This window comes from Macaca thibetana, chromosome 10 (assembly GCF_024542745.1).
Source record: "Macaca thibetana thibetana isolate TM-01 chromosome 10, ASM2454274v1, whole genome shotgun sequence".
Classification (NCBI taxonomy): Eukaryota; Metazoa; Chordata; class Mammalia; order Primates; family Cercopithecidae; genus Macaca; species Macaca thibetana.
Window position 1 is genome coordinate 21,055,705 of NC_065587.1, and position 27,957 is coordinate 21,083,661.

A 27,957-nucleotide genomic window follows, 5' to 3' on the forward strand; every position below is an offset into this window, starting at 1 on the left:
ATTATTATTGTTTTTTAACATATTCAGCACGAGAGCCCCAGGTGCCCTAGCAAAAGACCTGGGCTTTGGTTTCAGCTTGGCCAATAATGTATTTACCTCGAGCAAATCAGGGCCTCTCTTTGGACATCTGAGCATAGTAATCCTTGTCCTTAATTGGGTTGTTGTGAGAGGCTAGTAAGCTAGTAACTTGATTAGAAATAGGTGCAGCAGAAGATATTATCTATGCTTTGCAAAGCTGAAAGATGAAAACTTACCCCAAGCTCTTTATTACTTTCTTTGCCTTGTGATTTTTTTTCAGGCCACCTCATGTATGCAGAGACCGTGTGTGTCTGATCTGCTGGGATCCTATAGCTGGAACAGTTGTCAAGGACTAGGCAGACTGGTCCTCTCTCATTACTCCTTCTAGGGTGGGGATTTTCACAGTCTTTATAACAGGCCGGAACCAAGGTTCCTTGGGTGCCAGGCTGTGTCCACCTCCTTGCCTTTGCTCTGCTGTTTCTTCTGCCTGGGGCACCCTTCTTTCCTGGTCAGTTTCTATTATCAAGACTACTCAGGGTCTCCTCTAGAAGGGCTTTGACTCTCACTCCACCCCTTCAGCCCATCCCACCCCTAAGTTTAACTAAACTAGACACAGTATAGTGAATGGTTAAGAACCAGCCTGCTTCACCACCTACTAACTGTGAGACCTTGGGCAGGTTTCTTGTTTTCTGTGAGCCTCTGTTTTGTCACTGATAAAATGAGGATAATAATAGAACTAACCTTAGAGTTTTTGTGAGCATTAATACATGTAAAGCTAGTTAACTGGGCAAGTAAGTTAATGCTGAGAAAAGCACTTAGAAGCCAGGCACTCACACCTATGATCCCAGCACTTTGGGAAGCCAAGATGGGCAGTTTGCTTGAGCTCAGGAGTTTGAAACCAGCCTGGGCAACATGGCGAAACCCCATCTCTATTTTAAAAAAGAAAAAGAAAAAAGAAATTCACTTAGAGGAGCTCTTTATATCATTAAGCCTGGCCCAATATCTGAGCTATGACACACCTGGTAGCTCATGTCCCCCGTGCTCCTCTGCTTGTCTGTGAAGGCTCAAGAGGTGACAGTTTCATCACCCCAGCCTCTGTCTCTTCATGTTGTCATTGAGACTGTTCCAGCCTTTTATGGCATGTTTTTTGAGGGCCCTAATTCACTTCTATTCCATGATTCATTTAACACGTATGTCCCTTCTGTGGGTCAGGCCAAGTGATACTGTGAAAAGAACACTGGACAGCAAGACAGGAGACCTTGGATCTGCCGCTTACTGACTGTGAGGTCAGTTTGGGCTTTTGTAGAAAGGAGCTTGCACTGTCAGTTTTCTGTGAATTATCTTTTTCCCTAGTCCTTCTGTTTTTCCATGTCCTTCTTCCCTTCTTCTCATGTCCTATTCTTCCATCTACTTCTTCCCTGAAGCCTAGAGAGATTGTAAAACCTTAACACCCTCCACAAGTGAGGAAAGACCCATGGCTTCACCCCTCAAAAGACTTAAAATCTGGCTAGAGTTTTAAAAGGAGTGTCCTCATATGTAGTTGTTCTTCAAACATTTGGTGAGGCCACCTCTGTACCAGTCCTATGCTCACAGAAAAGATAGCAAGAGGAGAGGCCTGGGCACTGTCTTCATAGAGCTCACAGGCTAGTGAGCTCACAGAGCTGGAGCCGTAATAAAGATAATCTAAGTATTTTTAGCCAGTACTTCTCAAAGTGGGTGGAAACAGGCTGGGCACAGAGGCTCACACCTGTGAGCGCTTTGGGAGGCAGAGGCAGCACTTTGGGAGGCCAAGACAAGAGGATCATTTGAAACCCGGAGTTTGAGACCAGCCCAAGCGATGTAGTAAGAACTCATCTGTCAAAAAATAAAGCCTGTCTCTACAAAAAATTTAAAAAATTAGCTGGCCGTAGTGGTGAATGCCTGTAGTCCCAGCTACTCAGGAGGCTGAGGTGGGAGGATTGAAGAGTTAGAGGTCACAGTGAGCTATGACCGCACCACTTCACTGGGCAACAGAGTAAGACTCTGTCTCTTAAAAAAAAAAAAAAAAAGCTAGGTGTGGTGTGTGCCTATAGACCCAGCTACTGGGGAGGCTGAGGCAGGAGGATCACTTGAACCGGGGAGGCGGAGGTTGCAGTGAGCTAAGATAGCGCCACTGCACTTCAGCCTGGCGACAGATCGAGACTCCATCTCAAAAAAAAAAAAGTGTGGAAGTCATCTGGGGAAGTATTTTCTTCTACAACTGAGAACCGCTTTATGCAAAAAAACAGTCACTTTGTCTGGGTTAGTAGGCGCATGAACCAGGTCCTGAACCACAACAGGAGCCTCCTAAGGCGAGAGGTCAAAGCTTCTCTTCTGACTCTGGGATCAGCCCCAGAGCAGGCCCTGCCCCCAGGAGTCTGTGTGTCTGCTCTCTTCTTCCCATCCATATTCCTTTCAGGAGGGTCACGCAGCACAATGCCAGCTCTGCCCCTGGACCAACTCCAGATCACCCACAAGGACCTGAAGACAGGAAAGCTGAGGACTTCACCAGCGCTGGTGAGCCGGTCCCTTAAGGCCATTCAGCCTGATATTGTCAGTCTTGCAATTTCAGAAGCGAAAAGTAAATTCCTTCTTTATCTGTTCCAAGAATGACCCGAGGGCCATGGTCAGTGATTCAGTAGCTGAGACACTACTAGTCTCTTCCAGGCCCAGAGTAGGAATTTCCTTCCGAGCAGCAGCTTGAATTTGCGTAGGATTTTCCATGTCACCACCCTGCACCTTCCCCCCAAAGCATTTTATTTCAAATCAGTCTGATGGCAGTTCTGATTCAGCCTGGATCGGGCTAGAAATGGGTCCAGCCCAAAGCTGGGTTTGGGGATTTGACCCTGTGGAGGGTTTTCAGGTTTCAGGTAGCGTTTTCAGAGCTATCTAAGCTGCTATCCGTATTTTGGTGGGAACGCTGATTTCAGAGGTTGGACTGTGTTTTATCGCAACTGAGATAAGAAGCACCACATACAAACACCCCAGCAGGGCTTATGAGACTGAAAAATAAGGAGTCTGCGAACATGTCGATTACCAGCTGCAGAGAGAGATTAGAGCCATGGAGAGGTGCCAGGCTGCTGAAGAAGGAGATAGATGCGGCCCTGGAGTTCCTGTACCCGCTTGTTGTTTTCCCAAGAATTTGAGCTCCCTTGAACAAGGTGGGAGGAAGTGTTTTCTAGGGGTTTGAGTAAAGTCGTGGGAAACAGGAATTGGTGTTTTATTTCCTGCCTTCTAGATGGCTTCTCATTACTTCTTAAATACTCTCTAATAATAGTACCTGACATTTATAGAGTACTTGCCCTGTGCCAGACCATTCTAAACACTTCACCCAGATTATGTCATTTAGTCCACATCACAGCCCTACAAATAGACATTTTGATTGTCCCCATTTTACAGATGAGGAAACTGAAAGTTCAGAGTCACAGAATTAGGAAATTAGGGGAGCCAGGATGGGAACCTAGCCGAGCAGACCCTAGGACACATATCCTTAAAATCTTTCTGCTATAAAGCCTCACATCTCGTCTCCTTTTTATAACCTTTTTATGTGTGGGAGATATTTATCAGAAAATCTGGAGTGTTCTTTTCGGTACGATAGCCACCCAATTCATTCACCACATGTAGCTATTAAGCACTTGTAATGTGAATAGTGAGTGTATGCTGAGGAACTAGATTTTTAATTTAATTGTAACGCTTTTAAATTAAAATAGCCCCATGTGGTGAGTGCCAGCACAGATATAGAGCAGTTCTATTATTGCAGAAAGTTCTGTTGGAAACACTGATGGATACTGGCTCCTTGGGTGGTCAAGTATGATTTTCCACCTCAGTCCTCCCCCCATACGGAATTAACATGTGGGTTGTTAGACTGCGGGCACTGTGAGAGCAGCGGCCTGGTCCTTGCCCTTTACTCCTGATTTCCAGTGCCAGGCGCATAGGAGGCTCTCAGAAAACATTTGGTACATGAGTCAGGGACTACAGCCAGGCCATGTGCCAGGTGCTGGAGCTATAAAGAGAAAAGACATGGTCTCTGCCCTTGAAGAACCCACGACCTAAGAGAAAGACAGACCAGTAGCTTCTCTAGTGTGATCAGGGTTGTGATAGAAGGAAGTCTAGGCTGCTTCATGAGTGCAGAGCCGGGGCCACTGATCCAGATCAGTGGGGTGTATAGGGGCAGGGAGGCCTTGGGCCTGGTGGGAGGGTACGTGCAGCCCAGGTAGGCTTCTTGAAGGAAAGGGCTTCTGAACTGGGTATTGAAGGGTGACTTAATACTAGCTGGGCAGAGCAACAGAAAGCTGGACCTGGTAGGACGACCTTAGTATGCAGTCCTGGAGTCTTGAGAGAGCCTGACTCTTACACTAACCACAAGTCACTTGAGGTAGCAACAGTGTAGCAGAGTTAGCAAGTACAGGCTTTGTGTTCATTTCACACATATTTGGATATTTGTCTTTGTGTCTTTGGACAAGTTATTGAACGTCTCTAAGCCTCAAATCCAAAAACTATAATAATAGGACCAGCTTTGCAGGGTGGTTGTGGGGACTAAATGAGATGTCTATGAATGAGCACTGTGCCTGGAACATAGTAAGTACTCAATAAATTGTTTTTACAATAGTTATGACAACAGGGACAACAACAGCAGCACTGAATGGGGGGTAGGGTGGGAAGGCAGATGAGCTGAGGGAGACAGCTGCCTGATCGAGGAAGGGTCTTGTTGGCAGACTGAAGAGTGTTACTCTGAAGGCCATGGGAAGCTCCTGAAAGATTGTACTAAGATATGTGTCCACCCTATATTTGTCCCTTTAGTCTTGACTTGGGGCATGATCTCTAGCCAAAGGGTAGTTACCACACCACCTTTTCAGGATGATTGGTAGAGCTAATGTTGGTTGAGGATCTACTATTTGAATAGCACATACTTGACCCAAAAGAAATAGTCTTGTGGCCAGGCCTGGTGGCTCATGCCTGTAATCCCAGCACTTTGGGAGGCTGAGGCGAGTGGATCACTTGAGCCCAGGGGTTCGAGACCAGCTTGGGCAACATGGCAAAACCCTATCCTTTTTTTTTTCAGACAGAGTCTCGCTCTGTCGCCCAGGCTGGAGTGCAGTGATGCGATCTCGGCTCACTGCCACCTCCACCTCCCGGGTTCAAGCGATTCTCCTGCATCAGCCTCCTGAGTAGCTGGGACTACAGGTGCCTGCCACCACGCCTGGCTAATTTTTGTGTTTTTAGTAGAGACGGGGTTTCACCATATTGGCCAGGCTAGTCTCGAACTCCTGACCTTGTGATCCGCCCACCTTGGCCTCCCAAAGCACTGGGATTACAGGTGTGAGCTACGACGTCCCATCAGCCTCCATTCATTTCTTTGTCCAGCCAGCAGATCTGTACAGAAAGTCTGCTCAATGCGTGGTGCTGTTCTATAGACTCGGAATGCTGGGTAAGCAAGGCTCAGGCTGCCTCCAGACACCTACAGGCTAGTGGGGGAGACAGTTGGGAAGACTGGTCCTCCCATTTTTTTTTTTTTTTTTTTGAGACGGAATCTCACTCTGTCGCCTGCCCAGGCTGGAGTGCAATGGCGCGATCTCAGCTCACTGCAACCTCCGCCTCTCGGTTTCAAGCAATTCTTCTGCCTCTGCCTCCTGAGTAGCTTGAGATTACAGGCGTGTGCCACCACGCCCAGCTGGTCCTCCCATTTTATACAACTTTATTCAGGCATCGTTGAAGGACAATAAACTGCACATATTTAAAATGTGCAATTTGTCAACACCTATGAAAAGAAAGGGTTTTTTCTTTTGAGGTGGAGTCTCATCTGTTGCCAGGCTGGGGTGCAGTGGCGTGATCTCGGCTCACTGCAACCTCCGCCTCCCAGGTTCAAGCGATTCTCCTGCCTCAGCCTCCCGAGTAGCTGGGATTATAGGCATGTGCCACTATACCTGGCTAAGTTTTACATTTTTGATAAGAGACGGGGTTTCACAGTGTTGGCCAGGCTGGTCTCAAACTCCTGGCCTCAAGTGGTGGGCCCGCCTTGGCCTCTGAAAGTGCTGGGGTTACGGGCATGAGCCACTGTACCCAGCCAACATTTTAAAAATTAAAATATGCAATTTGATTGGTTTTTCCATCTGTATACATGCATGAAACTATCATCATCAATGAACATTTCTGCCACCCCTAAAAGTTTTCTTGTGCCTGCCTGCAATTCATGCCTTCCTCTCACCCTTTCCCCATGCAAACCACTGGTCTGAAAGCACTTTTAATGCTGTTCAAGTGGTATAGAGAGGTGAGCACAGAATGCAGGTGCTGAGGGAGAGCTTAGATGAGCTCCTAATCCAGCTGGGGTGGGAGTCAGGGAGGCTTCCTGGAGGAGGTGAGATTGGAACTGGGGTCAGAAGGACGATCAGTGAGACCAGGATGGCACACAGATACCAGGGGTCATTTAATAGGTCTGCAGTGTAAGCTTTGGCTCAAATCCTGCCTCAGTTGTCTCTTTAATCCCATGACCTTGGGAAAGTTCCTGAACCTTACTGTTTGATTCCTCCTCTAAAATGGGATGAATACTTTGTCTATTAAATAGTTTTTGTAGATTAAAAAAGAAATAGGGGCTGTGGGTTGTGTCTGCTTAGTGGCTGGTACAGGGCAGGTCCACAATAAGTGGCAGCTTTCATTTGCATCATTCCAGCATTCGCCAAATCTGTCTCCCGCCTCCCAGTACAATCTGTGCCCTTTTGTTAGGGCCCATGTTTATGCCTCCATAAAAATGTTTCTTTCGTTTAAAGTCCTTATCCTCCAAGGCTTGAATGCTTGGAGGCTTGGAGGAAGGCTGCTTGCTCTGGAAAGCCATCCCTTATCCTCCAGGTGCTGTTAATTCCCTTTGGCATTTCCACAGTCCCTCTGCCAGGTCTGAGCTGTCACTTCCTCTGTTTTGTGCTCACTTGGTGATTTAGATGTCCATCTTCCCCCTGTGGGATTGCATGGAAAGTAGAATCTCAGGGGATGTGTGTGTGTGTGTGTGTGTGTGTGTGTGTGTGTGTCAGGAGAATGAGTAGCCTGGTGTGTGTGTGTGTGTCAGGAGAATGAGTAGCCTGGGGGGGGGGGGTGTGTGTCTCAGGAGAACAAGTAGCCTGGCCTGAGTGAGAAGTGAGGGAAGAGGTAAAGAGCCAACAGATAGAGGAGGAAGGAAGCTTGGAAACCAAGGAGATGTATTTTGGCTCCTGACAGTTGTTTTGAACTTGTTTCAGCCAGCAGAATTTCTTTTTCAATGGATTTGTACCTGTAACTCCATGATATAAATTTCATTTAAATAGGAGGGGGTCCTGCAGACCCACGTGATAGGTGGCCTTGAAGAATCCTTGTGGTACCCACAGGCTCTATAATTTGGAAACTCGCCTAAGGCAGTAGGAAGGCATAGAGGGTTCTTGAGGAGGCTGACCTCTTATCAGTCTCAGTTTTTCTGTATCCTCTGGATCAACAGACCTGGAAATGGATGGACTGTGGTTGATAAGAGGTGACACATTGCCTGGCCATCCTCCTGTTCCCACTTCCCCAGAGAAAGCACCCCTTATGTAGTCAGAGGAGAAGACTTAGCCCATCTCCTCTTTATGGTGAACAAAGTAAGGTTTGTTCATGACAAGTAGGGGCTGGAAGGGAGAACTTGTGATTCTATGCTGAGACTTACAGTTACTTGATTAGAATATTTTATGTAAAAAAAATTACTGAAGTTTTTTTTTCTGGTTATAGAAAAGATACAGCATAGTGATACAAACAGTATGATGCTATTTGTATAAGAAAGAACAGACCCAAACAAATCGTTTTTATGGGTATAATTTAATGTAAATGCCTGGAAGAGGTCTGCAAGGACACCCACCAGATGGTGAGTGGTTACCTCTGCAGGGAACATGGGGCCGGGGAGTGTAGTCCCAGGCAGCTCACCTTCTCTGTACCCTTGTAAGTTTTTGAAAGAAAAGATGCTTGTGTCAAATTATATAATTAAAAATTAATTTAAAAAGTAATATATGTGGCCGGGAGAGGTGGCTCACACCTGTAATTCTAGCACTTTGGGAGGCCAAGGCAGGTGGATGGCTTGAGCTCAGGATTTTGGGACTATCCTGGGCAACATGGCAAAGCCCCATCTCTACTAAAAATAAAAAAAATTAGCCAGGCATGGTGGTGTGCACCTATAGTCCCAGCTACTCGGGAGGCTGAGGTGGGGCATCACCTGAGCCCAGGAGGCAGAGGCTGCAGTGAGCCCAGATTATGCCACTACACTTCAGCCTGGGCAACGGGAGTGAGACCTGTCTAAAAAAAAAAAAAAAAAAAAAAAAAAAATTAATATGTGAATATATGTTCTTTTTTTTTTAATGGGAAAGTCTATTCACGCCACAATTCCCCACCCCCCACCCCCATCAGAGATAACCATTATTAGCTTTGGGGCATCATCTCCCCAACTTCTTTTTTAAAAATCGATACCAGTGTGTGAATATATTTATACTTTTTAAAAACCGAAAACTACGCTCTGGTTTTTCTTCAGAACAAATAAATCTTTCGCCTTTTACTAAAAAAGAAAAACGAAAACCGATTATATTAAATAGAGAGTTTTGTATCCTGCTTTCTCTTCCCTTAACCTTTCCCTGTGTCATTAAATCCACTCCGAAAACATGGATTTTAATTACCGCCTAGTGTTCGCTGGATGCAACCATGCCCTCTTTGTTAGATACACTTGGTTCTTTATGCTTAAAAGCTCCTTGGAGGGTCACCGGTTGGAACAGCCAAGTGTTGTCATTGCTGTGGGTTGGCAAATGGGCCCTCGCTGACTAACCTCTGCCACGTTAACACGTGGTTTTTGGATCCGTAGCACCCCGAGCAGAAGGCAGACCGGTATTTTGTGTTATACAAACCGCCCCCTAAAGACAACATTCCCGCCCTAGTGGAGGAGTACCTGGAACGCGCCACCTTCGTAGCCAATGACCTCGACTGGCTCCTGGCCTTGCCTCACGATAAATTCTGGTGCCAGGTAACATTCTATCAAAATTAACGCTAAGACAAAGCACATGACATGCCGTTGGTTGGTTGCTGTTGTTGTTTTTCTTCCCTTAGGAGGTGCTTTTTGTCTACTTCTTACACTGGATCCTTAACAGCAAATTATGGTTTGGATTGCTCTGTCTTGTATCACAATCTTAATGTTTACACACCTTTCAAAGTGTCAATTTTAGAATCTTGTGTTTAGTCCTCGGCTCATTCATACCTCCTTGGTCCCTTGGGGTCGGAGTGTTTGGAATAGGGCAGGGCTGATGGGCATTGAGCCCCTGCACAGTCCACCCACAAGTCCCTGGGGCCTCAGGGATAAATCCTCGCTCTCTTCTGTCTCCTGGCTTAGGTGATCTTTGATGAGACTCTACAGAAGTGCCTGGACTCCTACCTGCGCTATGTCCCCCGCAAGTTTGACGAGGGGGTGGCCTCAGCCCCTGAGGTTGTTGACATGCAGAAGCGCCTCCATCGAAGTGTTTTTCTCACCTTCCTCCGCATGTCCACTCACAAGGAATCCAAAGTAAGCCACTGATCCCATGACAGGTCGTCACCTGACACTCGACACCTCTGTGCCAGGCTCTCCACCCCTGGGAAGGAAGGCTCTGGAGGCATTGAGTTTCCTCTTTGTCTCCCCTCCATCTTTATTCCCTCTGTTGGGGAAGAAATCTGTGCCACCTCCCTTATCCTCTAATTCACTGGGTTGGTCTGTGTTACACCCAGTGTTTCCATCAAAGAGAGCCGAGGGCCCTTTGCCAGCTGACGCGTGACTGCCTTGACTTGTGCGTCAGAGAGAAGAACATTGATTCTGACTTCTTAAAGGAACTTGTATACTCTTTTTAAAAATCTTTACTGTTTTTTTTTCCTGACTTTAAAAATAATACTGCTGTCTCTAAACAACCCAAACATTGCAGAAATATGAATGTCACCGACAAAATCTCAGTCCTGCAAAATAACCACTGTTAGGTGCATCTTTCTTTTCTTTTTTTGAGACAGGGTGTCACTCTGTTGCCCAGGATGGAGTGCAGTGGCACAATTATAGCTCATTGCAGCTTCGATCTCCCAGGCTCAAGTGATTCTCCCACCTCAGCCCCCCAAATAGCTGAGATACAGGCATGCACCATCATGCCTGGCTAATTTATTTGATTTTTAGTAGAGATGAGGTCTCTCCATGTTTCTCAGGCTAGTCTTGAACTCCTGAACTCAAGTTATATTCCCACCTGAGGCTCCCAAAGTGCTGAAATTACAGGCATGAGCCACTACACCCAACCCTGTTACATGCTTATTTTTCCAGAGAATTTATTCCCTTTGAATGTGTGAGTGTGTGTATTTAAAAAATAGGATCTTGCTTTTTAAAAAGTTTTATAATATGGACATATTCTTTTCCTTTTTCTTTATTTTTAGAGACAGAATCTCTGTCACCCAAGCTGGAGTGCAGTGGCGCAATCATAGCTTCCTGCAGCCTCAAACTCCTGAGCTCGAGAATCCTCCTGCCTCAGGCTTCAAAGTACCTGGAACTACAGGCACCACCACACCCGGCTAATTAAAAAATTTTTTTTTGACAGCGGGGATCTTGCTATGTTGCCCCGGTTGGTTTTGAATTCCTGGCTTCAAGCAGTCCTCCCTCCTCAGTCTCCCAAGTAGCTGGGATTATAGGCACTAGCCACCACACCTGGCCTAGAATAGAAATTTCCAAATATACATACATATAAATTTTTTTTCTTTCTTTTTTTTTTTTTTTTGAGATGGAGTTTCACCCCTGTTGCCCAGGCTGGAGTGCAATGGCATGATCTCTACTCACTGCAGCCTCCACCTCCTGGATTCAAGCATTCTCCTACCTCAGCCTCCCAAGTTGCTGGGATTACAGGGATCTGCCACCATGCCCATCTAATTTTTGTATTTTTAGTAGAAATGGGGTTTCACCATGTTGGCCAGGCTGATCTCGAACTCCTGACCTCATTCGCCCGCCTCAGCCTCCCAAAGTGCTGGGATTACCGGCGTGAGCCATCATACCTGGCCACAAATACAAAATTTTCATGTACAAAGTACAGTAAATCCCATGTACCCTTCAACAATTATCAACAATTCTGCCAATCTCGTTTTATCTCTTCCCCTTAGTTCTCTTTTTTTTCCTGAAGTATTTTAAAGCAATCCCAGATATCATACTAATTTATCTGCAGATATTTCAGGATGAATTCCCAACTGACTGTTTTACAGCGTGTTTTGTTTCTTTTTACATTTAAAGGGAGAATGGGCCTGGTATGGTGGCTCACGTCTATAATCCCAGTACTTTGGGAGGCCGAGGCAGGTGGATCATTTGAGGTCAGGAGTTCGAGACCAGCCTGCCCAACATGGCGAAACCCTGTCTCTACTAAAAATACAAAAATTAGCTGGGTGTGGTGGCAAGCTTCTGTAATCCCAGCTACTTGGGAGGCTGAGGCAGGAGAATGGCGTGAACCCGGGAGGCGGAGCTTGCAGTGAGCCGAGATCATGCCACTGCACTCCAGCCTGGGCAACAGAGCAAGACTCTGTCTAAAAAAATAATAATAATAAAATTAAATTTAAAAAAATTTTTAAGTGGGGGCTGGGCACTGTGGGTCACACCTGTAATCCCAGCACTTTGGGAGGCCGAGGCAAGCTCATTGCTTGAGATCAGGAGTTCAAGACCAGCTTGAGCAATATAGGGAAACCCTATCTCTACAAAAAATACAAAAATTAGCCAGGCGTTGTGGCACGTACCTGTAGTCCCGGCTACTCGAGAGACTAAAGTGGGAGGATGGCTTGAGCTGAAGAGGTGGAGTTTGCAATGAACAGAGATTGCACCACTGCACATCAGCCTGGGCAACAGAGCCAGACCCTGTCTCAAAAAATAAAATAAAATAAAAGACATGATAATACAGCCAGTTCTAAAAGTCATGGGGATGTTTAGTCTAGAGACACAAAGACACAGATAGATGAACATTAAAAAAAAAAAAAAGTGGGGAGAATGGCCATTGCTCCAGGTCTATGCATAAGGCATCATTAGCCAGTCCCCATTTGATGGACCCGAAGATTGTTTCTCGTGAGTTTGCTATTTGTAATGCAGGAGTGTTCAGAAAATCTCTATCCTTTCTCTCTGCATTTTTCCTTAGGATCACTTCATTTCCCCTTCTGCGTTTGGAGAAATCCTCTACAATAACTTCCTTTTTGACATTCCAAAGATCCTGGACCTCTGTGTGCTCTTTGGAAAAGGCAACTCACCACTGCTCCAGAAGATGATAGGTGTGTAGGATGCGGGACTGGGAGGATGCACCGACATGGCCCCCACATGCCAAACTAAAGGTTACAAAGGCCAGCGCTTTGACAGTGCCCTGGGACTCAGGGCGGTAAGGGCAGGGAGTCTTGGGAAATTGCTTAACAGATATATGAGTGTCATCTCAAAATGACTAGGTAGTGACACTACCTAGGGAGGTGGAAACAAAACTGTGTACCAGACAGTTCCTCAAGGATCTGGAAGTTTGTTTTGTTTTGTTTTGTTTTGTTTCTCAGGAGAATCACTTGAACCTGGGAGGCAGAAGTTGCAGTGTTTGAGATGGAGCAAGCCTCTATCTCAAAAAAAAAAAAAAAAAAAAAAAAAAAGAGAGACAAAGCCTTGCTCTGTCACTCAGGCAAGAGTGCGGTGGTACAATCATATCTCACTGTAGCTTCACATTCCTGGATTCAAGCTATCCCCCCAACTCAGCCTCCCAGGTACCTGGGACTACAGGTGCATGCCACCATGCCTAGCAAATTAAACGAATTTTCGGTAGATGGGGTCTCACTATGTCGTTCAACTGGTCTCGAACTCATGGCCCCAAGTGATCCTCCTGCCTTAGCTTCCTGAACAGCTGAGATTACAGTGTAAGCCAGCATTCTGGCTTGGGAGTGTATTAGTATTACGCAATTGGCCATGCGTCAAACATCGGAATGGGGAAGTTTCCTTTGGCGATGAATGTAAGAACAGCAGTGATAACTAAGCTAACCTTTATTGGAGCGTGTTCCGGGGACCCGGCATTCTGCCAAGTACTCCACATATGTCATGTCAATTGGATCCTCACAGCAGCCCTGTGAGATGAGTGCTGTCATCATCCCCACTTACAGATAAGGAAACTGAGGTTCAAATGTAGGGGACTTGCCTGAGAGGATATGACTAATAAGTGGCCCAGTTGGGACGTGTGTCCACATAGACCTGACTCTCAAGCTCTTGCTCTGCAACTTCCTGCTTGAGGGATGATGGCACGGCATCAAAAACGTCATGATTTGCATTGCTGCTGAGAGCAGATAGGGACAGAGTTCAGAGACGGCTCTTCTGGGTTGCAAAAGGAACGGACATTAGCAGTTGGATCCCATTAGCAGGCAGAGGGCTAGAAGGTTTGATAAAAAACAAGCAGTTATTTTAGAGGTTCCTCTTTATACACACACACACACACACACACACAAATAAGAAAAAAAAAGAAACACAAGCGTTGTGGGATGTTACAGAGGGTGCGCCCCAGTGATATCCTCTTTGAATTGTAACTCATGGAGTTGGGCCAGGCACAGAGAGGTGTTCACCCTGGATGCCCTTGTCAGCTCTCCTCACCTGGAGCCTGTAGGACATAGTCTTCTAAATATCTAGTTACAAAACTGAGTTACCCCTTGTAATGGTCGCTTTCCTTTATTCTTTCCTTCCTTTTTTTTTTTTTCTTCTTTTTTTTATTTATTGAGATGGAGTTTCGCTCTTGTTGCCCAGGCTGGAGTGCAAAGGCGCAATCTCGGCTCACTGCAACCTCCGCCTCCCAGGTTCAAGAGATTCTCTTGCTTCAGCCTCCCAAGTAGCTGGGATTACAGGTATTTTTAGTAGAGATGGGGTTTCTCCATGTTGGTCCGGCTGGTCTCAAACTCCTGACCTCAGGTGATCCTCCCATCTCAGCCTCCCAAAGTGTTGGGATTACAGGCGTGAGCCACTGCACCCAGCCTTTTCTTTTCCTTAATGGTAAAGGTAATACATGTTAATTTAAGAAATTTTGGGCCGGGCGCGGTGGCTCAAGCCTGTAATCCCAGCACTTTGGGAGGCCGAGACGGGCGGATCACGAGGTCAGGAGATCGAGACCATCCTGGCTAACACGGTGAAACCCCATCTCTACTAAAAAATACAAAAAAACTAGCCGGGCGAAGTGGCGGGCGCCTGTGGTCCCAGCTACTCGGGAGGCTGAGGCAGGAGAATGGCGTAAACCCGGGAGGCGGAGCTTGCAGTGAGCTGAGATCCGGCCACTGCACTCCAGCCTGGGCGACAGAGCCAGACTCAGTCTCAAAAAAAAAAAAAAAGAAATTTTGAAAGGATATAAAGCATAGTGAAGCAGGAAAGCAGTTACCAGATTTCTACAAGAAACAACCATTTGGTTGTTTTTTCCTTCTAGTCTTTTCTCTGTATTTTTCTTAAACCATACTCGATCATAATGTATATGAAATTTTGCAGCCAGGCGTGGTGGCTCACGCCTGTAATCCCAGCACTTTGGGAGCCGAGGCAGGCAAATCACGAGGTCAGGAGTTTGTGACCAATCTGGCCAACATAGTGAAACCCCGTCTCTACTAAAAATACAAAAAAGTAGCCGGGTGTGGTGGTATGCACCTGTAATCCCAGCTACTTGGGAGACTGAGGCAGGAGAATCACGTTAACCCAGGAGACAGAGGTTGCAGTGAGCCAAGATGGTGCCATTGCACTCCAGCCTGGGAGACAGTGCGAGACTCCATCTCAAAAAAAAAAAGAAAAAAAGAAATTTTGCATCCAACGTTTTCATTGGAATAATCTCTGGTTTCTCATTCATATCTAATTATTTCCTGATCATCAGTTAATCTTTTTTTTTTTCCCAGCCTGGGAAACAGCGACACCCTGTCTCTACAAAAAATTAAAAATTAGTCAGGCGTGGTGGCATGCCCTTGTAGTCTCAGTTACTCTGGAGGCTGATTCGGCCCTCCAGCCTGGGTGACAAAGTGAGATCCTGTCTCTTAGACCCTGACTAAGAAAGACTCCTAGTAATTTTACCACATACTGAGAGGATGGAGCGAGTGAGCACCAGAAGGCACAGTTAGTTAGAGAAACAATTCTTAGGCCAGTTTGCTTAGAGAGTGGAGCATTCCAGGAGGGCAGCAGCAGGAGACAGGGGAGGGGAAGTTGGAGCCTTGGAGCTGGATTGGGAAGGGCTTCATGCCAGGCTTTAGCACTTGGGGAGTGGTATTGCTTGGTGGCTAAGAAGACAGGCTCTGAAATTGAACTGCCTAATTCACACCACAGCTCTATTCCTGGCTGTGTCCCCTTAACCAACTCAATTAACTACTCTAAGCCCCAGTTTTTTCATCTGCAGAATGGAAAGACTAATAATATACCTACCCATAGGATGGGTGCGAGGATTAAATTGGGTTGTTGAGGCTGGGTGTGGTGGCTCATGCCTGTAATCTCAGCACTTTGGGAGGCCGAGGCAGGCGGATCACCTGAGGTCAGGACTTTGAGACCAGCCAGGCCAATACGGCGAAACTCCATCTCTACTAAAAATACAAAAAATTAGCCAGGCATGGTGGCAGGCGCCTGTAATCCCAGCTACTCAGGAGGCTGAGGCAGAAGAATCGCTTGAACCTGGGAGGCGGAGATTGCGGTGAGCCGAGATTGTGCCATTGCACTCCAGCCTGGGCAACAAGAGCGAAACTCCGCCTCAAAAAAAAAAAAAAAAAAGGTAAAAACAAATTGAGTTGTTGAAATAGCATGAGTAGAATGCTCAGCACCATGACTGGCATGTCACAACCATTGGTAAGCATGAGCTCTTGCTGTGATGAGACCGTGGAGCCTACAGGAACTTGGAGCAGGTAACAAGATTCATCTGGCAGCATGCAGGTGGGAAGGGTGGAGACAGGAGGCTTTGTAGGAGGTGGGCGCATCTGTGTGGGTTTGAAGGTGAGAGCCTGGCTGGGCTGCTGGGGAGGAAAAGGAAATCCAGGAACCTGATTTAAGCAGGGCTTGGTGAGGTCATCTAGAACTGGTGTTGGTTGCAGAAAAAAAGGCCCTCTGGGAGGTGGGAGAGGGAGCTGTGGGTAGAGGGGAGGTTCAGCATGGGACCTATTGGGTGTAAGATGCTGCAGGTATCCAGAGGGGACTGCGTGGTGATGGAAGAGTGAGAACGCCCACTCACTTACTGCCTGGGCTCCGAATCATCTGGATCACTGACTCCTTTGAGAATCAGATGAAAACTTCTATACAGAAAAATGTCCTCCTTCATAGATTCTGAGGTGTTTTTTTAAGAGTTCTCAGACCTTGAGATTGAGAATCCTAAACTGGCTTATTAAGAAGAGCCCCTTCTTTGGCTCTTTGAGGGGAGTCAGCACAAAAGAAGTCAGGACCAGGCCTCAGGAGCCCCTTCACTCTGTGTGTGTGTGTGTGTGTGTGTGTGTGTGTGTGTGTGTGTGTGTGTGTGTGTGTAGACAGGAAGTGATGCAGAGAAGGTGCCTGCAGTTTCTGTCTGTCCTCTCACACACACGTACACAACAGCTCTCTTTTTAACCTTTGAGCAGAAGGTACAAGAAGGGGCAGCCTCCAATTTCTATACTGCAGAAACTCGGCAAAGTGATCACTTGTAAGAGGATTGACAAGTGAAAGAAGGTGGGAGAAAGGGGACTGGTTGAGTGTCCTGTGAGTAGAAGCCCAGTTCCTTACGTTGCCTTTTTTTTTCCCCAAGCGATCCTCCCACCTTGACCTCCTGAGTACCTATCCCTATTCCCCCATGTTTTTTTTAACCTTCAAGGCTGGTATTATGCATCAACAAGTGTAATTTTGAAAGCAAGCCCTTTCAGTTAGACTCTCAGCACTGCTTTGCAAACCAGGAATGACTTGGACCTTGGCCCAATAGTGGACTGCAGTGATCTACTTGGCAGTATCTCCATTCACCCTGGGTTTTTGAACTGCTTTCATCTGAGAAGGGACATTTCAAAGGATCCCATTGCTGTTCCTTACATTTTTATTATTTCTTTAGGAGATCAAAAGTTAAGATCGTCACTGTCATTAGAATCAGATGAAGGTGAGGAAAGGGACTTAGAAGACCCCAAGAATAGAATATGAAATTTGATCTATACTAATAGATCAAATGTAAAACCTCGCTTTACTCAGACTGCAGCACTGGAAGGATCATGAGAGGGTGCCTCCCCAGTGCAAGGTGGTTGGGATGCTTTAGAGAACATGGTATGGCCCTGGGGATTGTGAGAGGAAACCTCTCCTAATGCCTGGGTCAGGAGGCACTGCGTGGAGTAGGTGACACCTGCTTTATGGTGGAGTTAGCTCTAGGAAGGCACTCCAAACAGAAGGCAGGGACAGGGCTGGTTTTCTGAGGTTGAGAATGGTGTGAGGGAGGAGTGCGGTGTAGGGAAGGGAGAAAGGGTAGCCTAGGATACCAGCAGAGGCCAGATCTCACAGGGTCTTTTGTGCCATCGTCAGGAGTTTGGACTTCACCTTGAGGGTTTTATAGGAAGAACAGAGTTTGGTGGGGAGAGAGCTCTGTCGTTCCTTGCCTGTCAGGAGTAGGAGGTGGGTGCGGATGGTCTGAGCACACCTTCACAGGTTATGGGATCAGCACCCATCTGGAGATGGGAGGTGCTGAGCAAGTCTGGGCTGGTAAAACTCAGCTTTCTGGAATCAAGAAATACAGTGGCGTGGCATCCAGGAAAGTGCTTACAGAAAGTCCAGCCACCTAGTGACTTGCTTACTCACCCAGCCCCATCTGGTTTTTAAACTCATTCATTTTTCAAATCCTCCAGAGTCCAGCAAGGGCTGCAGGGTCATCAATAAGGAAACCAAGGACAGACCTGCCCAAAGGCAGAGAACACCTAGAATTCAGAACATCCTGACCATCAGCCAGCCTTAGATAGTGGGATTATAGGGGGCCGAGTACCCTGGCCTCTTAAGGGCGTTGGCATTTCACATTGTCACGTCCCCAAGCTAGCTGTGATCTTCCCTCCCTCCCTCCCTCCCTCCCTCTCTCACCATTTGGGCAGCCAGAACACTTGGTTTCTGTTCCAGTTACCATATGCTCAAACCTACGCACTTACAGCGGCAGCACTTGGAGAATAGTAAACACTTGGAGACAAGCTTCATCTTATAGGAACAACTGCAAGTGTGTGGTAAATCTGTCTCCAGGTCCTTCTCAGGCCTCTCACCTTGGAGTAGGATTAGTATGGTTGGCATATCTACAAGTGGAAGGTATGAAATTTCCAGAGAAATATCTCCCTGCAATCTCCTCACATTATTGGAGAGTCCTGGATTATTGCATCCATGTTTCTTGAGCAAAGAGATCCTATCTGCTAATTTTCCTGGATGACTAACTCCAACTTCCAGAGCCATAGCTGTCATAGGAGGCAGGGTGCCCAAGTGTGATCACTCCTTGGGGACATCAGGGTGAGCTGGTTTGACCAGGGCAGGTCTTTTATGTAATTCACTAGGCAGAGGTACTTAAAAGGTTAAATCATACTGAGCAAGGTCCCTCCCCAATCCTGGGGAAGCTTCTAGGCTGGGCCAAAGCTCAGCGCCAGCAAGGCCTGGGGCCAGAACTCATCCGAGGTCCTAGCTGCAGATGGGATTAGGAAAAGGGAGAAAGGTCACAGATATGCTGGCAACCATATGTAATGTGTCCTCTTCACTCCACCAAGCCCCCACCTTTTCTCAATTCTGACCTTTCTCTTCTCTTTTTAGGAAACATCTTTACACAGCAGCCAAGTTACTACAATGACCTGGATGAAACCCTGCCTACCATCCTTCAGGTACCGGCTCTTGGCCCTGCCCAAGGGAGGTTAAGCTTGGGGTATAGGCCACCTCCCCAACTCAGTGGTGTTTCCTGACGTCCTGGAAGAGCTGAGGAAAAGTTTATTCCCTGACTCCCCCGTCTCCCCAGACAGTCTCTTTGTCTTACCCCTGACTACACCTCTTTAAATTCGCCCTTTTCCCTTTTGAACAAGACTTAAGCCTGAGGGCTGGCTGTCTGGCGCTCCTACAGACGGAGTTTGGCTTGCATTTTGTATTGCTTGCCAACAGCCATATGCCTCTAAGGATATCCCTTTAAGAGACCAGTGTTTCTCAAAAAGTAGCTTTAAAGTTTTATAAAATTATTTCATGAAATAATGTTCATTGTAGAAAATTTGGAAAATAAAAAATGAAAGAGGAACATTACCATTCCCTCATAATCCCACCACTAAGAGATATCCACTATTCACAGTAAGTTTTGGAATCCTTACATGCTAGCCTCCTTAAAAATGGCACAGTCAGTTCAGTCCCTACGATGGACTCTGTTTTCCTCTCACTGTTGATTTGTCTTATTTCAATGTAGTTTCCATAAATAGCTATCTACAGGGGCTCTAAAGATTTGTTATACATTGCGAAAGGTATATCTTAAATGTTCATTATCATACTTGCTTGGCCTATACGGTCAGATAATATCTACAGGATTCTGGGAGGGAAGACAGGATCTTGCTCTGTCACTGAGGCTAGAGTGCAGTGGCATAATCATAGCTCACTGCAGCCTTGAACTCTTGGCCTCAATTGATCCTCCCACCTCAGCCTCCCAAGTAGCTGGGATTACAAGTACATACCATCTTGCCCAGCTAATTTTAAAAAATTTTTGTAGAGATGAGGGGTCTCACTTATGTTGCCCAGGCTGGTCTTGAACTTCTGGCCTCAAACGATCCTCCATCCTTGGCCTCTCAAAGTTTGGGGATTACAGGAGTGAGCCACCACACCTGGCCCCAGGTTGTCTTTTTAATCCTCTCCGCCCTCCTGTAAGAAGGATGCTCCCATCATTCCCATCTTACATAGTTTTTACTCTGACCTTACTATTGGAGAAGGTAATTGTCTCAGCTTATATCCTGAAAACATGGATAAATATTCTAGAAACTCCAAGGCAGTTTTCAGATCACCTGACCCTGGCTCCGGCCAGGGGTCCTAGCCCTGGTTCAGTATGATGTGAGAGAGCCCGTTCTTGTCTTTCACAGGTCTTCAGCAATATCCTCCAGCACTGTGGTTTGCAAGGGGACGGGGCCAGTACCACACCCCAGAAGCTCGAGGAGAGGGGCCGATTGACCCCCAGCGACATGCCTCTCCTGGTAAGGTTGCCCTTCAGCCCAGTCTCTTTCCTGCTGGGTCCCTCCAACCAGGGCCTGGCTACCCAGAGGCTGGGAAGATTGCCCCAGTAGAGGACCCAGTGGTCTCTTCCCAGACCAGGGCCCCTTCCCCGCCAGGGCCCCTTTCCCCAGTGCAGTGAGCAACTGTTATGTCCTATCACACAGGTTTAGAGCATTTTCAGTTGGTTTGGATTTCTCTCTGGGAGCCTCATTTACAGAGTAGTGGAAAGAACCGGGGAATAAGAATTCAGAGTCCTCATTTGTTTCAGTTTGACATGTTCATTTGTGCATTATTCATTGAGCCATTCATTCAGTGGACTTATATTGAGGAGTCTGCAGCATGTGCCAGACCCTGTGCTATGTCTGGAGGTAAGGCAGCAAACAAAAGCAGACTGGCCCCTGCGCTCATGGAATTTAGAGTTGACAAGGGTGACAGAAGGCAAACAATCAGGAAGCCTCGACATGTCGGGTGCTGCCCTAAGCCCTGGAGATAGAACAGGAACAAGGCAGCTATGAGCTATCCTCCTGGAGATTGTGATCACATTTCAGAAGGGCACGTGGCAGGTGCTGTGGGAACAAATCATTTTACCCCTCAGAACCTCGGTTTCCTTATCTGTAAAATAGAGATCCTCAACAGCTTCCCAGCCTACTTTTCAGAGTTGTCATAAGAACCAGGAAAGTGTGTAGAAAACTTAGAAGAAAGTGTTTTGTATACCCTCTTCAAGATGTGAAAAACCTATGGACTTGATAGTCTTGTCCTGCCTCGGATGTTCCTTCTTTGCATGATGTCTTCAGATTCAAGAGTTGGTTTTCCTTTAACTTAGAAGAGGGAATCATATTATCTCAGAACTGGAAGTAACCCTAGCGATGATTGTGTGTAAGGCCATTGGAGCTACCATAGAAAGACCTGAGGCTTAGAGAAGTTAGGTGACTCACCCAGATCATGCTCCTGAAGATGGACCAGCCAGCCAGGCTTTGCCCGAAACCTCCAGTGTTCCCTTCCTCCCATGTTAGCATCCTGCCTGTTTGGGACCCTGACCGTGTTAAAGTTGTCTCAGACACTCTGCAGATCTGTATGTGCGGGCAGAGGAGAATAATGCAGTGTATTCTTTTGGCAACAGGAGTTAAAGGACATTGTTCTCTACCTTTGTGATACCTGCACCACACTTTGGGCCTTTCTGGATATCTTCCCTTTGGCTTGCCAGACCTTCCAGAAGCATGACTTTTGTTACAGGTATGGCAGTAGTTCTGGCTGTTGAAATAGAGGTACTGGCTTATGTACTAATTTAACAAATATTTACTTATTTAACAAATATTTACTGGGTGCTTAGAATGTGCCAGTCTTCCAGCCTGGGGATGCAGCAGTGAAAACAACAGATAAGCCTCCTGCTTGTGTGGAGCCTGCGTTTTAGAAGCACTCCCATTTTTTGGCCAAGACCAGGATAGGGTAGGGGAAAAAAAAATATACACACACACACACACACACACACACACACACAGACACACACACACACACAATGAGCCGGGCACGGTGGCTCATGCGTAATCCCAGTACTTTGGGAGGCCGAGGTGGGTGGATCACCTGAGGTCAGCAGTTCAAGACCAGCCTGACCAATATGGTGAAACCCCGTCTCTACTAAAAATACAAAAATTAGCTGGGCATGGCAGCATGCACCTGTAGTCCCAGCTACTCAGGAGGCCGAGACAGGAGAATCAGTTGAACCCGCGCAGCGGAGGTTGCAGTGAGCTGAGATTGCGCCACTATACTCCACCCTGCACGACAGAGCAAGACTCCATCTAAAAAAAGAAAAAAAAAAACACACAACTAAGAATAGTTTCAGTTCAATAGAGTAGCCCGAGGGGAACACACACAAGGAAACAACAGAGTGCTCCAACGTGGGGCTAGGAGATCACCCTTGAAGGATGTCTTGAAGGAACAGATATCTTCCAGACAAAGAAAAGATCCCATAGCAGGAAGGGCATCTTAGGCAGGTGAAGTGAAGCATGCAGAGGCCCAGAGAGAGAGCTGGGGAGTGAAGTGTGACATGAGGCAGAGTGGGGAGACACACAGGACAGCAGGAAAACAAGCCAGTAACAAGAGCCCACTTTGGGTAAGTCAGTAGAAGTCAGATTGTGAGGAGCCTGGGATGTGCTGGCAGGGCCTTTATGCTGTAGGCAGTGGGGAGCCCCTGGAGGCTTTTATCCAAAGGAGCCTTTAGAAAGATCCTGGTGGGATGGAGGCAGATGGGAAAGAGAATATGAGCGAGGGAGGCAGACCCACTTTGCCCTCTTAGCGCCAAGAGCATCTGTTGCTAGTGCAGTAAGGGGTGGGCATGGGCATTCCAGGCCAGGGTGAAAGGGCTGGCAACCTGCGTGTTGCCTCGCAGTTGTGGGCACAGGCCTCTTCCCCGTGGCCTCTGACTGTCACTCTAGCAAGACATCTCTCCCCACCGTTTGTAGCAGCCTCTGGGAGCTGCCCAACTCCGTCCATTCAGCTGCCTGTCCATTCTGTCATTTACTCACCCATTTAACAAAACATTTATTTAGTCCTTACATGTGCCAGAGATGGCAGCTGGTGCTGTGACCCCTCCCTGGTCGCCTCAGCTTATAAAAATCAGACATTAGGGTTACTGAGCCTCCCAGAGAATGTTAGGATAACGTGCTGCCCAGCATTTTCCCCAGCAGAGAGGGGTATGTAGCTGTCCACTTTTTAAAAAAGGTATCTTTTCTCATGATAAAAGCAGCATGTGCTTGTAGGACATTTGGCAAATCCAGAAAAGTAGGAAATTAAAAGCACCATAAGAAATCGTATTATTCTTAGAATTTTGTACCTTGCGTATTTTCGCTTATCGTAGGCATTTTCCCATTTTGTTAAAGTGTTTCCCCAAATGTGGCACAGATTGCTTTTGAAAGGCTCTTTGGAGATGGGGAAGGGGTAAGTTTTGGAAGAGCCGACTTTACTGCAAGGGACAGCAGAGGCAGGAGAGAAGCTATGCCCATCTCAGGGTGAGGAGGAAGAAAGGGAAACACTTTTGACTAAAGGCAACACTGCCTTTGACCCACAAACACCCTGGGGCTGACCCAGCCTGTTCCAACCGTGCTGGAGGCCAGGAACGCCCTCCTGAGCAAATGCAGCCACCTCAGTTCTCCAGAACTCTCTGAAAGTGGTTACAGTTGCCCAGTCGGCTTTGTTGATAATCCCTCTCAAAATAACCTTTTTCCTCCTTCCTCTCCCATCTACTCAAGTATAGCTGAGTATGCCTCTTTCTGCCCTGTTAAGAATAAATAATATATTCACATGGTTCAAAACTCAAAAAGTATAAAATACACACTGAGAAGTCTCCCTTTCCACTTTCCCAATTCTATTATTCACATACAGCCATCGCCATTAGGTTTTTTTGGTGAAATTTTCCAGAGATATGCAAGTATATTATGCACATATGAGCAACTATGCACATTATATGTCTCCCTCCTTTTGGAAAATTTAAGGCTTGCATATTATGAGTATTTACTGTTTGCATTTTACTTTTTTACTAAACAGTGGTGCCGTATCCGTGCATTAAGCACTCTTTCTCTGATGTCTTTGGTATGGCTGGGTAGAATTCCACTGTATGGAATACCAGATCCCATTGATGGTCCTTTAGGTTTTCTTCAGTTGCTTGCTATACAAAAAAATACTACAGAAGCCAGGCGCAGTGGCTCATGGCCGTAATTCCAGCACTCTGGGAGGCTAAGGCAGGCAGACCACTTGGGGTCAGGAGTTCAAGACCAGCCTGGCCAGCATGGTGAAACCCCACCTCTACTAAAAATACAAAAATTAGCTGGATGTGGTGGCACACGCTTGTAATTCCAGCTATTCGGGAGGCTGAGGTGGGAGAATTGCTTGAACCCAAGAGGCAGAGGTTGCAGTGAGCAGGGATTGCACCACTGCCCTCCAGCCTAGGCGACAGAGCGAGACTCTGTCTCATTAAAAAAAAAACCAAGAATAACTTTGCACACACATCCTTTGGTACCTCTGCAAGTATATCTGAGGAATAATTCCTAGAAGTAGACTAGCAGAGACAGATGGAATGTGCATTTTTAATTTCCATAGATCTTGCCAAATCGCCCTCCATAGGGGTTGTTCCAATTTACTCTCCCACCAGCAACATATCCTGGCAACAGCTAAACCTGTTTAGGCCAAACTGCCCTCTCTGTCATTTTCTGGGCTATGCTGTGGGCCTAGTGGGACCCGCCTCTTTTGGCCTAGTTACCCTTTGTTGTGTATAGCATTGTAGTAGGATAGACGTTGCCAGAAACCAGCCAATTGACAGGCACATGTTTACAGAGGACTTGCTCCAAATTCAGCACCAACCTAGACACTTAAGCTGCAGTTCCGGCTTTGGGAAGCTTAAGATGTTTGGGGGAAGAATTATACCACAGAAAAGAGGCAGCTGCAGTTTCACTTGCCAGAGCAACAGGGCAATATATTCCACATGCAGTGCATCTAGTTCTGGAAAGGAAGAATTCCCATGAGTGAGCATGATCAGGAAGTGCACAGGGAGGAGGTGAGCCTGGAATGCTGCGTGGAGGAGGAGGAGAATAAGGAGAAAGAAGAGGAGAGCAGTGGCCAGCATTAGCCTGAGAGGAAGCCAGAGGGCTGTGGGAGTGCTGATCTCTGGAAGAATGTTGAGGGGCCGTGCGACTGGGATGGAGAGTTTGAATTTGAGTTGGGAAAGGGTGGTGTGAAATCACCAAGGTGAGAAGCAAGATTGGCTGTACTGTGACAGATATGGATGTACCAGAGAAAATAATTATGGTTTGCTGTCATAAGAGGTAGGGAACTGCTAGCAGGTGTTTTTCTTTTTTTTTTTTTTATTAGTATAATTATATTTGTTTGAAAATAATTTCATAGAAATTATTTTTAATTTACATTTTTTTTAATTTTTTGAGACAGAGTCTCATTCTGTCTTCCAGGCTAGGGTGCAGTGTCATGATTTTGGCTCACTGCAACCTCCACCTCCCAGATTCAAGTGATTCTCCCTCCTCAGCCTCCCAAGTAGCTGGAATTACAGGTGCCCGCCCCCATGCCTAGCTATTGTTCATATTTTTAGTGGAGACAGGGTTTCCCATGTTGGCCAGGCTGGTCTCAAACTCCTGACCTCAAGTGATATGCCCACCTCAGCCTCCCAAAGTGCTGGGATTACAGGCAGAAGCCACCATGCACAGCCTTAATTTTATAAAAGTTTTAAGCCAGGTACCTGTAATCTCAGCTTCTTGGGAGGCTGAGGCAGGAGGATCGCTTGAACCCAGGAGGTCAAAACCAGCCTGCGCAATATAACTAGACTTCATCTCAAAAAAAAAAAAAATTAATTAGTTAATTTAAAAGTTATAGAAACAGTGCTAACTGGCTTAACTCATAAGCTAATGTAGAAAATATGATACATTTACTTTTTTCTTAAATTTTTTAATTATTACTTTTTATTTTAATATATTTTTTCTCATTTCCAGTGGGATTGGAAAAAATCCTGAGAACATTTAGCCTATTTTGACCAAATACAAATACTGTGTTGAGATTTTCATATTAAAACAATTTTTTTTTTTTTGAGATAGAGTCTCACTCTGTTGCCCAGGCTAGAGTTCAGTAGTGCGATCTTGGCTCACTGCAACCTCCACCTCCCGGGTTCAAGCAATTCTCCTGCTTCAGCCTCCTGAGTAGCTGGGATTACAGGCATGTATCACCACTCCCGGCTAATTTTTGTATTTTTAGTAGAGACCGGGTTTCACCATGTTGGCCAGGCTGTTCTCAAACTCCTGTCCTCAAGTTATCCACCCAACTTGGTCTCCCAAAGTGCTAGGATTACAGGTGTGAGCCACCGCACCCAGCCAGAACAATTTTTTTTTTTTTTTTTTTTTTTGTGACAGGGTCTCTCTCTGTCACCCAGGCTGGAATGCAGTGGTGTGATCATGGCTCACTGTAGCCGTAACCTACCGGCCTACTGCCTCAGCCTCCCAAGTAGCTGGGGCTACAGGTGTGCACCACCATGCCTGGCTAATTTTTGTATTTTTTATAGAGATGGAGTTTCACCAGCCTGTTTCCCAGGCTGATCTTGAGCTCCTGGCTCAAGCAATCCTCCTGCCTCAGCCGCACAAAGTGCTGGGATTACAGGCCTGAGCCACTGTGCCTGGCTAACTGACAGTGTTTGAGCAAGAAAATTACAAGCAAGTAATCTTTGATCTGCTTCTCAAACTTCAGTGGGTCCTGAGTGGTCCTCTGATTCCTCTGTTAGTATGAGCCTATCTGGGCCTTAGTTGCCCATCTGAATGAGGGACATGGCTATAGGTCACTTCTTATGAAGCTATTCCTGGGACCAGCCCCAGGGGGTCAGTCTGGGGTGAGCTCAGGGAAGAACCAAGGGGTCCCTGGAGAAAATTGTATGGAAAAAGAAGAAATGGACCTTCCCACTCCCTGGGGTTTGCTTTGATGTTCTTACGAAGTGTGGTATTTATGAACTAATCCAACATTTTCCCTGTGTGTGCCTGCACAGACTAGCTTCCTTCTACGAAGCAGCAATTCCCGAAATGGAGTCTGCAATTAAGAAGAGGAGGCTTGAAGATAGCAAGTGAGGCGGGGACAAAATTAAGAATGTTGTTGTGGGAGAGAAAGCCCCGAGCAGGGCCCTGCCTTCCCTAGGCATTAGCATCCCCATCTCTAAGACAAGTGGGTGGGACCAGGGACTGTGCTGCTTTTGGGCTTCTGCATCCCTGTCTAGCCACTTCCTGACCTCTGCATTGGTTTGTTGTTGTTGTTGTTGTTATTGTTTGAGACAGGGTCTCACTCTGTCACCCAGGCTGGAGTGCAGTGGTACAGTCACAACTCACTGTAGCCTTGACCTCCTGACGTCAATCAGTCCTCCCACCTCAGTCCCCCGAGTAGCTGGGCTTATAGGTGTGTGCCACCACACCCGGCTAATTTTTATATTTTTTGTAGAGATGGGGTTTTGACGCATTGGCCAGGCTAGTCTTGAACTGCTTTTTTTTTTTTTTTTTTAACTCTTAGCATATTAAAATATATATATATGTGTGTGTGTGTGTTGTCTGTAAAGACTTGTGTGAGGACCTAACTAGAAAGATCGCAACAGCTAGAGTTAAGTGTTACTAAACAGCATGAAGGAGATTTGACCCAAAGTCCTGCTTGTCCCAAGGCAGTTATGTCTGTTAACCCAATCCCCCAAAATACCATGATGGCTGGCCCCTGCATTTAAGCCCTTCCCTCAGCTGTTACTCACATTGTTGATACTCAGCCTGCTGGTTCCTGACCCACCATTTGAACTGAGAAGCAGCCCTGGAAGCAGCTGGCTTCTCTGGGCCTGTGGCTTTTGCCAGCTGCTCTCAGCAGTGAATTGTGAGGCCTTCTGTGCTCCAGGGAGGCACCTGCAACTGCTGGGGAGAAGCTCCCTTCGTGCCTTTTTTTCTTTTTCTTTTCCTTTTTTTTTTTTTTTTGAGACAGAGTCTTGCTCTGTCACCCAGGCTGGAAGGCAGTGGCGCCATCATGGCTCACTGCAGCCTTGACCTCCCAGGCAAACGCGATCCCCCTGCCTTAGCCTCCCCAGGAGCTGGAACTACAGGCCTGCATCACACTTGACTAATTTTTTGTGTTTTTTGTAGAGACAGGATTTCACTTAGTTACTTAGGCTGATCTCAAACTCCTGGGGCTCAAGTGATCCTCCCACCTTAGCTTCCCAAGGTGCTGGTATTTCAGGTGTAAACCATTGCGCCTGACAC

At 46.6% G+C, this 27,957-nt stretch overlaps 2 protein-coding genes across 7 annotated transcripts in view; both read left to right on the forward strand.

Moving 5' to 3' along the window:
* ASCC2 (activating signal cointegrator 1 complex subunit 2) overlaps positions 1–27,957 on the forward strand; it is a 402,689-nt gene that overhangs the window by 355,024 nt on the left and 19,708 nt on the right. The window contains exons 2-10 of one of the 6 annotated variants that reach the window (XM_050806795.1): positions 299–407; positions 2,456–2,553; positions 8,876–9,034; positions 9,398–9,568; positions 12,177–12,306; positions 18,773–18,840; positions 20,065–20,175; positions 21,315–21,427; positions 26,721–26,795. In XM_050806795.1, the coding sequence (XP_050662752.1) occupies positions 2,473–2,553; positions 8,876–9,034; positions 9,398–9,568; positions 12,177–12,306; positions 18,773–18,840; positions 20,065–20,175; positions 21,315–21,427; positions 26,721–26,795 (908 nt within the window). In that variant the 5' untranslated portion in view covers positions 299–407; positions 2,456–2,472. Of the gene's footprint in view, positions 1–298; positions 408–2,455; positions 2,554–3,024; positions 3,198–8,875; positions 9,035–9,397; positions 9,569–12,176; positions 12,307–18,772; positions 18,841–20,064; positions 20,176–21,314; positions 21,428–26,720; positions 26,796–27,957 lie in introns of those variants that run through there. The other 5 variants (XM_050806800.1, XM_050806794.1, XM_050806797.1 and 2 more) reach the window with 5 other exon arrangements.
* Positions 1–27,957, forward strand: part of ZMAT5 (zinc finger matrin-type 5) — a 357,894-nt gene that overhangs the window by 245,081 nt on the left and 84,856 nt on the right. The window lies entirely within an intron of this gene.